Genomic DNA, 14,506 nt, shown 5'->3' with positions numbered 1-14,506 from the left:
TCTGTGTCAATATATAGTGCTTCTGAAAACTTTGCTCTGTACAATAAGCACAAACTGAAAGTATTGTTCTGCTCCTGATTGTAAATAATAGTGATTATATACTTTCTGAATCATGTCTTCTGCAGAGTTAACTTGACAGTATTTCCAAATATTGCTCTGTATTGTGAGCTGTTAAGTGTAATCACAAATGAATTGGTTAAGCAAACAAAAAAAATGTCCTTTCTTACTTTTATAAAGCCAAGTATAAGCCTGATGCATGAGATAATGGTAAATCAAGCATAACATATTGTGACTGTGTCCGTAACCAAGTAATCCTGATTTCAGGTAGGTCTGACTGAATTTGAGAACATATGTGTTCATCATATGCTTGCTAATTAATTAGATGATTGCCTTTGGTCTGTGTTATCCACAACCAAAATCAGATAATGAATCAGCACGTTATTGTACATGTAAGACAGTAGTTATTGCAGGATATTTTTGTCTCTCTTTCCTCCCCCAAGTTTACATAAATCTCTTTGGCAAAATAATAATTTCTGTCTTCATCTTTCTTTCACCTTAGACAGGATATTCCCACAGACCGTCCAATCTAATTTCCATACAGCCAGCACAGACACTTTTACATTTTAATTTGCAGTCAACTGGCAGATGCAGCCTGCGTAGAACAATTTTGTATTTTGTACAACTTCATGGTAGCCTGCTCTTTTATTCTGTGTTTATCTTGGGGGAAAAATAATGACAAACATCCCTTTTAAAACTGACATTTTATTTTCTTTGTAAGGAAAACAATATATTTGGCTTCAATGGCACATCTTATTGTTGCTCTAGAAATTGCATTCTCCCATTCTGTTCCACCTTTTCTGATGTAAAACACCCTTTTTTTAATGTCATAAAATAAACTTATCACTCCTGCCTGCATCCATTTCTTGCTATGAATTTGAATGGAGAAAATGTAATTTTCTCTGTGTATACTTCATTCTTCTTTTTACTCTATTTCAAAAAATCCATTCAAGGGTACAGTAATGCAAATATTTTTGTTTTCTAAAGTAACATGCTTCTTAATAGTATTATATATCCTACAAAATGGTAATCAGGGTACAAAATGAATTTTTTGTATGTTTAGTGCAGCTTAACCAATGCTGTATGACCCTTCTCAGAACTGAGCCATCAGTGATTATGTGTTGGGGTTTTTTTCACTGTATTATAAGCATCACTAGTTTTTCTGTTTCTTTCAACAAAGTATATCCAGGTATTGACAGCACTGCAACATAGTGGTTATATAGTTAAAGAAATTATTTTGTTTGCTACTGCTGCAGGGATAGCAGCACTAGCTGATGGGATGGTATCGGTGGAAGTGACAGTAATTCAGCAGGATTGCGTAACCGACTGAACTCTGCCATCTAGGCTAAATAAAGTATCGGAGATCGGCACAGTGCATCACATTGTCAATAGTCTTCGTTTGTGTCTGGTGTGTTGGTATTTGCAGTGATGAAGCTCCAGGCAGCCAGTTGGTTACAGATAAGTTTCACGTTGACTGGGACTCAGTGCTTGTCAACTCTGATAATGTCATCGTAGCTCGATTTGATGGCAGAGGGAGTGGATTTCAAGGCCTCAAGATTCTACAGGAGGTCCACCGATGCTTAGGATCAGTGGAAGTGAAGGACCAAATAGCAGCTGTAGAGTACGTATGTGCAAACTTTTCTTCTCTTTTACCCTTCTTACACCTTGATGAACAAGCATTTTCAACTGAAACTGCCCAGAATGTTTTCTTTGCATAGTGAATGTTGTTAATGTTTATTTTAATGCAGTTTCAAATTTTGAAACAATGATGTTTTCATTACAAACAACAAATAAGAGATCAAAGAGGTGTCTTTTTGTGTTGGTGCTTCTCTTTGATAAAGCTGACCCTGCTCTGTGCAATCTAAATATGCCATCTGAGTTAATTTGTTTTTGTCTATATCCCTTAGGAAAAATTCTTGTTGTACATGTGTTAATGATTAAATGCATTTGTGTTACAGTATTTTAGGCCTATACGATCGGATACTGCTCTCATTTTCACTACAGAGATCTGGAGTAACAGCACAAAGCAAATGGAGTTATAATGGTGTAAATGAGAGCAAAATTTGGGCAAAAGCCTTTCATTTCTCATTTGCATTATCATTCTTAAACTGATATAAATCCACCAGCTGCAGGCAAGAGTAATCTCCATCTATGAAGTGTAGCTTTGACAACACTTTACTCAGGATGCACTTGTCAAAATGGCAAATACCAAGGTCTGGAGGGACTTTTTCTAGGGTTTCCCAGGGAAATACAGGTTTAAAGCCAGATATTTTCTTCTTCTTCTTTTGAAAGCAGTTGATGCTTCAGCCATTGTATGAGTAGGCGGCTGTGTCTGCTACCTGCGCAATAGGGCTCCTGGTGTTCATGTTGGTCAGGAATGGGCCACATGGAGGGGAGCAATTCAAAGTAACCCTCCTGGAAGGGCCATCGGAAGCAGCCCACACGGTCTGCTGTGAGACCTGATCTCCCTGCTCAAATCCCAAGATGTTTTAGGCTAAATTTAGTCTGGCCTCTCTTGGGATGCACTGCGTGGGAAAAAGGAAGGGTGCCTGTGGCTGATAGGAGGTGCTGCAGCTGGTTTGGTCTCCTCAAAAGCTGGTTGGATTTTTCCTCTCAGGTTATTCTGTCCTTTCTGTAAAAAATTCACCACAGCTGATTAATGGCCTTGGTGAGAGAATTAATTATTTAATTATCTAGATTCAGGAAGTTCCATTCATCTTACCTTCCTTCAGCTGTCAAAGCACTGGTCAAAGCCAGTCATTTAAGCTCTAGTCAGTGGAAAATCCTGGCATTTCTGGAGGATTATTCTCCCCAGAGTGAGAGAGGTTTCCAACATGGGTGGGAAAGAATGGCTGTCTGACAGCGTCTCTTCTGTCCTTTAACTGAAAAGCAGATGTAAATGGGTAATTTAGACAAGATGCTTAAATTCAGGTATCTAAATTTGATAAGATGAGCCTAACACCAACTGTTTGCCATATAGAGAAGGAATTAGGAAGCAAATCACATTTCACAGTGCAGTACTACTTGTATGGATGTAATTTGTTCTTCTACCTGACCTGCGTGTATGATGAATCCTTACTGTACAAATAATTTACTTTAAATAGTATATTCAGCAAGTAAAATTTACTATTTTACTTTAACAAAGTAAAGAAAAAAAAAACCAACAAAAAAACCCACCAACTTTTTTCTTTCAGATCACTATTGAAACAGCCCTTCATTGATCCTAAGAGACTGAGTATATTTGGAAAGGTAATGTGCAAAAATAGAAGGATATATGATCATGATTCTTTAAGAAAATCCTGTCAGTTCATAAACAAATATATTTCCTATTTTCCTAAGACAATTTCAGTTATTAAAAGAGGAGGGGAAATCTTCCATAATTTACTATCTGTTCTATATATTATCTCTTTCTCAGAACAAGTATTTAATTCAATAACATCAGTTTTATAGTACAGCAGTATTTCTGTTTCAGAATCTGAAGAAGAAAGTATTTGTTAAAAAAATCTGCTTTCTTTAGAAATTTTTAATGTAGGCTTGTTTTTTGTGAAAGCTTGTTTTTTACAGTTTTATATTCAGGCTGCGTTTAAATTGACAAAGTCACCCAAAACCAGCTTTTATATTTGAATGTTTTACTGACCCTTGAGCTCAGCTGAGTAACAACCCTATGGTACTGTCAACATCTTCCTTGTTATGCCAGCGAGAAGTCTTGCCTTTGCTATTTTATCAGCTGTCTGCTGTGTGGCCTGTCATTGCCCTTAGCATGAGATAGAATGAGGCAAGGGCTTAACTTCTAGTAGCAAACTAAATAGCATTTTACTGATGGCTGTTAAAAAGCAGCCATTAGAAACACCACACAACTGCTGCTTCATCTATGAGCTGGTATGTGCAACCTTTTAATTTTGTAAAAGTTTTTTTAATAAAAATGAAGCTGTTTTGTGCCTTTCAGCTCAAAGCAATAACAAACCATGATCAAGTACCCCCCAGTCATCAGTTATAAGAGCAGCATGGATTTCACTATGAAATGCCGTAGTTTTCATCCCCACTCTGCCACTGACGTGCTGCATGGCCTCGGGCAGGTCATTTAACCTGCTTGTCTCAGTCTGTCTGAATGCAGGACAAGGATATTGACATTTACCTCCTGCACGGTAGCATTTTGAGGACTGGCTAATGTTTGTGGCTATTATTAGCATTTCAAATGAATGTGACCTTCCTCAAAGATTTGAGCTCCTGCCACGCTTGGAGCTAAAGAAACTGTCACTGCAAGAATTTCAGGAGGCAGGATTTGGTTTGTAGGGTGGCAGCCAGAGATTTTTCAGCTGAGGATGTATAAGCTGGGCTGATTTCATCTGTCAGATGATTGTGGCCACGTTTCTCTTCAGGTTTTAATACCTGTTACCAATGTATATGAAAGCGCACATGCATAGAAGCATCAACGTTTCTCCATATCCTCTTCCCAAATGATTAAAAATACTATTTCTGAAATGAAATCACTAAGCACTCTGAATTAGTCACTTGTTTCCGACTTTAGAAATTATTTCCACTGCTACTTGAAAATTCCCATTTGTTGTCTGTCAGAGATTCAGTAGTATCCTGTTTCCTAAGAGTGATGTGATGAGACAGTTACCATAGAGCATACACATAACTATGGCTTTACATATCTGCCAAGACCTACCCCTGCTTTTTTTTCTTTCACAAAATATTATTGATGACCATGTCCCTGCACTTATTTTCTGATAGAAGTATTGAGGAATGAAGAGTGGGAATGTAAGAAAGCAAAGAGCAAAAACTCAGAAATTTGATAAGCTTTCAACACTGCTTTGAAGTCAGGGAAATATCCCACTTCCAAGTTAACCTTTCAGAGTTGTTTTGTGCTGTCAAACAAAAATTCATAAAATTTAAAAGTCAGTTTCAGAATTAATAAAAAAAAAATCTATTTAACAGCTTCCCAGGGTTAATTCTATTTTCCTCTTCTCTGCTTGTTTTAGAGTCAATTAAAAATCTACTTTAAAACTCATTTACTTTTTACTATGTACAGCATGATAGGGAAAATATTTTTTTCTTTCTATGCATTAAATTTGCCTTACTGATGGAAACAGAATATGCACTTTGCTTGAAAATAAGATGACTTTGGAATAGTTTAATGTTGATCTCATAAAGCTGGACTCGTGCACACTGTCAGGCAGCTCTTTAAGATGTTTCAGAACTACATAGAAATAAAATTCTTGTCACAATCAGTGATGTAAATGAAGCACAAGAGTAACAAGACTGTCTAGAAGGGCACAGTGTGGAAAATACCTACTTCTGGCTGCCCCACTGCTTATCTCTGTGAGGGGCACACGCCCAAGTGATACATGATCCAAGGGCCTTTCTGAACTGTTAGACAGCAAATTTTGGTTCCATGTAGTTTGTGGATTTATGCATGGAAGTGAAAAGAGAGTTTAAAAATGAGTTGCAATTCCAGAGCCAAGCTCCTTCTTGAAAATACTGTGATTAGGTTGTAACCACAGAAACCCAGCCCATGAGTGGGGCACCACATGTCCTTGCACCAGGACGTGTGAACTATTTTCTGCATTGTCATTGTGAAATGCTTCGGAAAATGTGATATCACTCTCTAATGTTTTTTCCTGGAAAGCCTGGCTGGAAGCAAGGGCACAAGCACAAAGGAAAGAAATTCCCAGGAGAACTAAACAAGCTCTTAATGAAAACATGGCGTAAATAATAAATAACCTGGCAATACCTATTCCAGGATTAAAACTGTGCTGTTGGGAAAGACACAAACAGAATATTGAACAAAAGTAAAAGAAGAGAAAACCTGGAGGCAGAGGAAAGTTGCTGTCCTCTTAAACTCTTTGAATTATACAAGTTACTGTTGCCCACTCAGAAGTTCTTTCTTAGGTGAAATCTGCTCCTGCACATGGACAGAGCCAGGCAGCTCTTGGCCTCCTGGACTGGAGTTTCCATGGGAAAGGAATAACTCAGTTCTTCCCACTCTCTTGAAAACTCAGCACTTATTTTGTTTTTCCTTCAGTGGGTCCCTTTCCACTTACTATAGATTGATTCCAAAGAATGTTTGTCTCTGCTTATTTTTTCTTAAATAAGGTTAAAGGATTTTCAAATATTCCAATTCTTCCATAGAAATCATCTATTTATTAAATATTTAGACATGAAGAACAGGCAGCATTCATAGAAGTCCCTGAGAAAACTGTAACCATTTGATGCATAATATTCTTTTTTTGGGTCAGCTGGTGTTTTGCATTTTGTTTTCCCTGATATGGGATAATTTCTTCTTTCTGAAATATGTTGTGCAAACACAAAACAACAACAACAACAAAAAAAAACTGAAAAAAATCAACTTTTCATCACTGATGAAGGGAAAACAAAAATGGCAAATAGAGAAATTGAAAGAGCCCATAATATACGAGAAAATCATTAATCCCAGATGCCACAATTCAGAATTTCATTTTCTGTGGGTCTAGAATGATTACAGGTGTACAGAAATGGATTGCCAGTGTCATTCCAAGGAAAACTGTGGTCTCAAGTTAAAGCTTTCACAAAGCTTTCGTGACTCTATGTCACAACTCTTCCCAGAAGGGTCTATTACAGACTTTGCAGGAGAGATGGTGAAGAAATAAGGACAGACAAATGTGGTGAGGCAAGGACAGACCTCCCCAATTCTGCCCTGTTGCTTTTAACTTCTTCATGCCGTCTGTGCTCCCTGCTTTGTAGCAAAGCAGCCTCATGGACGCTCTTGTGGCCAGAAAGGGCATCCAGAGATCAGCATAATACTGAACAATGTGCTTACGTACAGCTTTTATTTCTGCAAAACAGGGCAAGATCTGTATCTCTCTGTGGGATCTTTGACATGCAGAAACCTCTTTAATAGCAATGGGATTCAATCTGCGAAGGTTCAGGTGTCAGGGGGAGGACATAATACACTCAAATTCACAGGTTACCCCCCTTTTCCTACTCTCTCTCCTGTCAGCAAAATGCTCAGTGTATCTTGCTACTTTGCAAGTATCTATATCAAACACATTAAAAACTGAGTACAAATCTTCCGGTCTAGGCTGTACTCCACAAAACCTTACCTTTGGGGTTTGCTTTGTAGGTTATTTTCTGTAGTTTTCAAATCTACTAACTATAGGCTAGACTGCCGTGATGGAATTGTGGAGCTTGAACCAAAATATACTCGTTATTATTAATTGCATAGTTTAAAGATCATGACCAGGTCAATGTGATCTCCATTCACTCTTAAACTGAAGTTTCACATTTCCTTTAAAAGTAATTCTTGCAGATATAACTGCATACTGTAAAATGATACCGTCAGATTAGCAAAATGGCCTTTATTGTTGCTGAAGAGAAATGAATCAAAAATCTCTATCCCATTGTTAGGGATATGGTGGCTACATTACATCAATGATCCTGAAATCCAGTGAACGGCTCTTCAAGTGTGGAGCTGTGGTGGCACCAATCACAGATATGAAGTTATATGGTGAGTATTCCCTACCCTACACCTATATGATAGGCTATTCAAAATGTATTTTATTCATGGAGGTGTTATTTATTTTAACTAAGGGCAGATAATGTAACAACATCAATGAGATTTCACCTCACTGTCTCGTTCTCTTCTTTAAATGAAAGTGAAGCTAAGACTGGGACAGTTTACCAAAGCACACACCAGATACATTGTTATTAACACAACCGATTTTTGCAAAGGAGTTGTTTCCCATTGTCCACTGAAATTCAGTCAGAAACTCATTTCCTAAGGACCCTTTAGGTGTATCAGCATGAATCAAGACTTATATGAGGAGTGATTCTTTTAAGGTTAACAGTGAATTCCCTACAATATCAACCATGTTTTCATTCAATCACAGGATATTTTGGTTATGTATATGAAGTTTAGGGCACAGGCTCTGGACTGTGACACATGGGAAATCAGAGCATATTCCTTTACTGGTCTGTTAAACTTTTCACAGTATTTTGGTTTGTGTTTTGGTTTGGGCTTTTTTGTTATTGGTTGTGGGCTTGGGGTTTTTTTCGGAAGGGGAGTTCGTTGATTTTTGGTTGATTTCTTTTTTTAACCATTTAAAAATGGTTTTCAATGGTACATTAAAATGATACATTTTGATTCTAAATGAACATCTCTGTTGACTTCATGGCATAAATAGCTGCTACTGACTCTAGGTCAATTTTTAAATAGAATTAACTCTAAACTCACAAGTTTTTGTTTTACAGCATCAGCTTTTTCAGAAAGATACCTTGGGATTCCATCAAAAGAGGAAATTACCTATCAGGTAAGTTAGCATAAAAAAAGTAACTAAAAGTGACCATTTTAGTCTCAAAATGCAACTCAGTTACACTTGTGTGTGTTTGTTTGCCAGGCATCCAGTGTATTACACAATCTTCATGGTTTAAAAGAAGCGAATTTGCTAATAGTTCATGGAACAGCTGATGGTAAGTATTTAGAGATGCAATTAATTTAGAGTCAGAGCTTCTAATAGGCAGGTGTTCAAGGACCGATGAGGCACACACCTAGCAAGTACGTTTTCAGTTTTACTATCCCTCTGATATGATTTTTTTTTTTGTTTCAACTTCTAACTCTAAACTGATGACATTTTTCTTTGCTGAATATTTGCACCTTTTAGGTGCTGTATGTTCTAATTTGTTTAAATCTTGGGGACCACTGTCTTGCTAGTGAAAGATATTACATGAATTATTAATAGAACTGCATACATTTTTAATGTTGTTTTAAATTCATAGAAATTCTGCAGAATTATCAGTACAGTTGGTGAAGTACATTACCACATGGAAAGTTAATCTTTTCAGCTAATTAATTACAAGGTAGTGTGAAAGCATCTGAAGCTGAAGCTATACATAACCTTTTAATAGCACCAATACTTTTAGCAGTAGTTTAAGACAGAGAATGAGTAAAACAGAGTAAGTTCTAGCACTTTAAATGGAATCACAAGATGTGTCAAATGAGATAATTTGTAATTACAGATTTAAATTTAACTGCAGTGTATTTTTTTGAACTTTCTTAACTGATGTAAGTCTGAAGAACAAGCTTTGATGCAGGCACAAATTACAGTGCTGCAATGAGCTCCTCTGAACAGACTCATATGCCTACTTCTTTCCCCAGCATTTTTCTGGTGCATGTGGGATAATAGAAGGTTCTTACTCCTCATTCTGGAGGGATAAGTACCTCACAGTGACGGGCTGAGATGAGAGTGTCCATGCACAGCTGGCACAGTGAGAATGGCACCTGCCAGCCTGTCACCCTATTGTGAAGGCACCAAACCTGTGTTATGGATCCACAGTGCAATCAAAGGGGTACAAACACTGTACCCAGACCACAGGGGAGAGGGGCAGAGAAGATATACTGGGTGACTAAGCAGCCATGAGAGTCTCAGGCTTTGCTGATTGTAACAAGCAGCAGCAATTTCTGCCCCTCTGAACTTGGTGCTGGCAGGAATTGGGACTTGTAGATATCTGAGCAATGCAGTGTGCTCAAGCCTAGCACTCTGATTGCCTGCAGCCCTTGTTTAATATCACATCCAGTGACACCACCCAACCCACTTGCAGCCCAAGCTCTGCAGGGTTAGGACATCATAATAAAGCTGCCTGGTTTTATTACACAAAGCTTAAGTTACTGATGGGTTGGAGAAACTCCATTTCCTTAAGAAGTGTGGGCTGTAGTAACCCTGTGCAAGCAGTAGAAAACCTAATGTGCTTTCCTTCAACACAATTATAAAATGCCTAGATGTTCAAACAGAATGGTTTTACACACCTCTAAACTATCGCAGTGGGTGTAAATGAATGGTAAAGATAGGAGCCCTCACAGAGTATGTGGAAAGTATGGCTTCCCTTGGGGCTTTCAGCTTCTTCTCCAAAACCTCTGTTGTAACACCCTGTATTGCTGTTTCTGATGGGGCTGGGCACTTCTGACCTTAAAGATAGTCACCTTCTGATCCAGTAATTACAGAGGTTGGAAATGTTTTCACCCAAAGCTGTTTAGCAGATAAGTATTTCATAATAGTGTAGCTTTTTCTAATAATATCAAATCTTGTCTTGCAGCTAAAGTCCACTTCCAGCATTCAGCAGAACTAATTAAACATCTAATAAAAGCTGGGGCTAATTACACTATGCAGGTATGTGCACTGTGGCTTTTCCTATAAACATAGTTGAACATTTAACCTCCTATTGCTATTTCTTCACTGAGAAGGACCCTCCCTACCACAATGCAGCAGTATTACTTCAATTTACAGTTAGAAGTCTGTTTAATCCCATTTTCCTCACTGTTAGTATAGATGTCAAGAACTGTATCATCTTGTTGTTCTCCTAGGCTCTTTCTGCTCTCTCTCATCTTTCTGTTTTTCCACCTGTTTATCTTACAACACTGTACGAAGTGCTCTGGAATCCATATGCACTATTTGTAGCATGGAGATACCATTACTTTAGTCCCTTTTTGCTTAAAAAAGTATTGGGTCACGTGAGAGTAATTTCCCCTTATTTTCAACATTTAGATTTATTATAAGGCAGCTAAAAGCCAAGAGCAGTGTTCCCTCTCTGCATTGCCTTACAGAGAAGGAGGATGTTGTGAGAGCAAGATGGAAGAGCAGGACAGGGCTGCTGCCAATGCACGAACTTGGATGGGACCCACCCAGAGCACGTGGATGTTGCTGGCCAATGGTTCTGATTGCATTAAACCTTCCTGGCTATCTGACATGATGATGTTCTGGGTCACTCCTCCAAATATCTCTGATATTACATGTTGGAAGCCTCAACCTTGCTGAACCATAGGCGATCCTGTAGTTTTCACTGAAGCGTGTGAGCTCCTGTCAGGGAGGAGGTGGCAACAAGGGGGTTAGTGTCACTCAGGAAAGGAAAAGGACTTTATATGTACAATCTCTTCCCACTGTCCTTGTGATTTCAGCTGAGGTGATGTGAAGGCCTGTGGAGAGAAGAAGCAGCAGGAATGACAGAGTTGTCTCAGGAGAGCCCTGTTGAGCCCTTCTCATGCAACCTTGTGATAACCTGAGTTTGAGGAAGCAGCTGAAGCCTTTTGCCTCAGGCCACCTCAGGTCTCTTGTCTCCTAGTCTGGATTTCTTCATTCAGCCTGCAAACATTTGCTGAGCCTCACTTGGGAGAGATTCCCAGTGGGATCTGACTTAGGAGATAAAAATGCCCACATCCACCCTAGGAGAGAAAGAGAAGATGGGCTTTAGACAAGACAGTAAGATAGTTAAAAATATGAATAAAAAGGTTTTTTGCTGAACACTTAGAAGCTGAGATATTGAGAGGTCCCTAAAAGCATGAGGTAATTAATTCTCATTGACGTTAATGGGATTTGGATGCCTAGGCACTATTGAAAATGCCAGCTAAGTAAACTGTTGTAAGTACAATGGCTGAGAATACAAATTTTTTCACTTCTGCAGATCCCACTGCAGTGGTTGTTTTATGTAAGTTCAAATTCCAAGAGAATGAGTTTTACTTTGAGTTTTATTAGCTTTCCTTGATGCCATAAAACTAATGTTATCATTCTGTTGTCATCTAAAACATTTTGAAGATCAGAGAAAGAAAATTAGAGCCCTAAATATTTGAAAAGCCTTTAAAAACTATTTACTTTTTTCCTTTCTCCTCTGCTAGATCTACCCGGATGAAGGTCATAACATTGCTTCTGAGAAAAGCAAATATCACCTTTACAGCACAATCCTTGGGTTTTTTAGTGCTTGTTTAAAGGAGGAGACACCAATTTTACCACAGGAACCTGAAGAGGATGAATAAGAAAGCCTATTTGTGTAGTACTGAAGGGGACTTACTCTGCGGCTCAATAAACCCTTAAATAAAAGTGACTGTAAGATTGCAGATTCTGCAGAAGCTCAAGGGCAGCTAAAGGATATCACAGTGGAACAGCACATTTACAGACAATGAGCTAATAAACTGGAATTCGACTGCAAAGTCCAAACATATTACCAAGGGACAAAACCTTTACCTTTGTGGAAGGTCAACAGTTGGTTACGGTTTCCTGGAAGAACTTAGTTTTGCATAAGTGTAGGGTTAGTGCATGTTTGTTATGTTAAGCCTCACTGTTGGTTCTGTAAGTGGTTGCTCGTTTTTTAATTTAAATGCACATCTTTATTCATCTTTGCATAAGGCACAACCTATCATAAGTATTATGGCCACTAATATTCTAAAAGGTGAACTGCAATCTAACACTCTACTGTAATGTTACAATAAGTGCAATTCTTCCACTGTCTATTACACGTAAGAAACCACAGAGATAATAAAGGGCACGATATTTTCTCTAGTTTCTGCTTAAGGGGATATTGTCTAGTGCATCATATAACACTGATATTGAAAATTATTTCCCCACACACAATTTCAGCATTTACAATTATTACTGTACCTACTAGTAACCAATAAGGGATTTTTTGGTGGTGTGCTCTTGGTCTTTATGTATATACCCAGGACTCCCTAAGCAGAAAATCTTTCTGAGGTTGAAGAATTTTTTTCAAGGTGTAATTGACAGCTGTATTTAAAACAATATCTGCAATTGAAATCATTCCCCCATCCAAAATGTACCTATTGTTTCCTTAAAATATGTTTGAGTTGTGTTTTGGTATTGTTTATAGTAGTTAATAGTTTGCTGGTTACACTCTAATTTTAGAATATGCTACTTTGTCACATGTAAATTAGATACATAAATATTAAATTATAGTTTCAGATAAAGAAAGTTTATTAACAATGTATAATGCCACTGAGTAATACTTTACTCCTCAAATGAAGACATATTTTGTATAGTGCATCTTCCTTTTCTTCCATCTGGTCTCAAATGTAATTCTGATGTTCATCAAGGTGGTGACGTAGCTGGAACACACCATTAATTTTTATTCCAAGGCTTCTCATTAAGTCTCTTGCAACAGGATTTAGCTTCAACAGCATCACAAAGAAATGAAATGTTTTTCATTCAAGGCAAAGGAAGATCCTGAGAAGTTCAATTTTATTATTATTCAGCCCCTCATACATCTATCTATTTGCCAGAGTGAATTACAGCAATAGAAATTGAAACTATGAAATAAACAAGGCAGCCAGTTTGGATTTGCAGAATATTAACTCTGATCATGAAAATCAAGTACAGTGTTGGCTTAATTTTAGATATCTTCCAAACGTATGTGAAAACTCTTGACGGATGCTGTGCCACTTACAATAGCTGTAGTTTTTTTATTTCTGGATATATTCCAAATACTTTCCTACTCAATTAAGGTTTAATTTCTTGCAAGATTAAAAAGAAAGTAATTTTTGAAGGTAAATATGCTGTTTAAGATGTAAAGTTTGCATATTTTATGAGAATGGGAATTGTTTTTGATGTAATCAAAAAGCACCTGGAGCTTTTTTACTCATCAATTCCTTTTGGAATATTTTCTTTCACAGTTAGGATTTTTTTATGATGCAAATAATTAATTTGTCTGAAAGGTGTGGTTTTATGGAACACTGGAAAGTCTCTGTCTTTTTAATGTTTAGTATTTATCTTGTTTTATTAGCAATGTTTAACTATTTTTCAATTAGTTTAATACAGTTTTAATGTGCAATGATATCTTGTTTGGGTCCCAGTGTCACCACAAAGTATGGCTTTGCTTTGTGGTAGTTATAGTACATATGGAGTACATATCTATAGTATAGGTACGGTATATATTTATGGAGGCTACTATGTGCACTACAGTAAGATCATAGAAAACAACAAAAAAAAGTAAGAGCAGAATTCAAACAAGGTTTTGCAAATCCTGTTTTCTATAGGGGAGCAACGTTTTCAAGTCTTCTGTTGTCTGGGACTGCTAGTTTGTGATTTTATAAATTACACCCATCACTTAATAAATACTCACCTGACAATACTGATGCTTTTCCTAAACAAACACAGTAAACAAGGTTCTAATCCAGTTGAATTCAGTGAGATGTTTTCGCTGATTGGAGCCAAATGCTCATGCAGAAAGCACAAGCTGTGTGCACATGTTGAGGTTGCTGCACGGACTGGGCATGCGGAGGATACGTGAAAAGGCTGATTCCTGCAATATGTGCTGGCTGTTCATCTGGGGCACAGCCACTCTGTGCTCATATTTTCTGTGCTTCACATCGAGTTGCATTTGGCTACCTGCAAAAGAAAACAAGGCTTGTGTCTGAGCAATAGGATTATGCATGTGCTCAGGAAATACATTATCCCAGCTCTGTGGATCCACACCGTGTGTCCTCCTTTCCCCATAGCTCTGTTTCAGGCCCCTATTCCCTACTCTTTCTACCTCAGCATCTCACCTCCAATTTACCTGAATTTGAACGTGTCATGAGGACATGGCCTTCTGTAAGAATGCCCTTGGCAGAACTGGTATGTTTAAAAAGTGTGTTATCTGAAATATGGGTTATCTGCGTGGAAATGTGGTATACTTTTAATGTTTTTGTTAT

General features: G+C 37.8%; 1 protein-coding gene across 1 annotated transcript in view; it reads left to right on the top strand.

Moving 5' to 3' along the window:
- Window positions 1-13,944, top strand: part of DPP10 (dipeptidyl peptidase like 10) — a 262,870-nt gene extending 248,926 nt beyond the window's left edge. The window contains exons 20-26 of the mRNA XM_027679085.1: window positions 1,484-1,678; window positions 3,252-3,306; window positions 7,447-7,546; window positions 8,290-8,348; window positions 8,436-8,508; window positions 10,129-10,202; window positions 11,702-13,944. Of these exons, the coding sequence (XP_027534886.1) occupies window positions 1,484-1,678; window positions 3,252-3,306; window positions 7,447-7,546; window positions 8,290-8,348; window positions 8,436-8,508; window positions 10,129-10,202; window positions 11,702-11,839 (694 nt within the window). The 3' untranslated portion in view covers window positions 11,840-13,944. The remainder of the gene's footprint in view (window positions 1-1,483; window positions 1,679-3,251; window positions 3,307-7,446; window positions 7,547-8,289; window positions 8,349-8,435; window positions 8,509-10,128; window positions 10,203-11,701) is intronic.
- Window positions 13,945-14,506: the final 562 nt, after the last annotated feature.

Source organism: Neopelma chrysocephalum, unplaced genomic scaffold, assembly GCF_003984885.1.
Source record: "Neopelma chrysocephalum unplaced genomic scaffold, ASM398488v2 Primary Assembly neopelma1_44, whole genome shotgun sequence".
Lineage (NCBI taxonomy): Eukaryota > Metazoa > Chordata > Aves > Passeriformes > Pipridae > Neopelma > Neopelma chrysocephalum.
The sequence above is the reverse complement of the archived record's forward strand: the minus strand, read 5'-3'. Positions and strand labels throughout refer to the sequence as shown.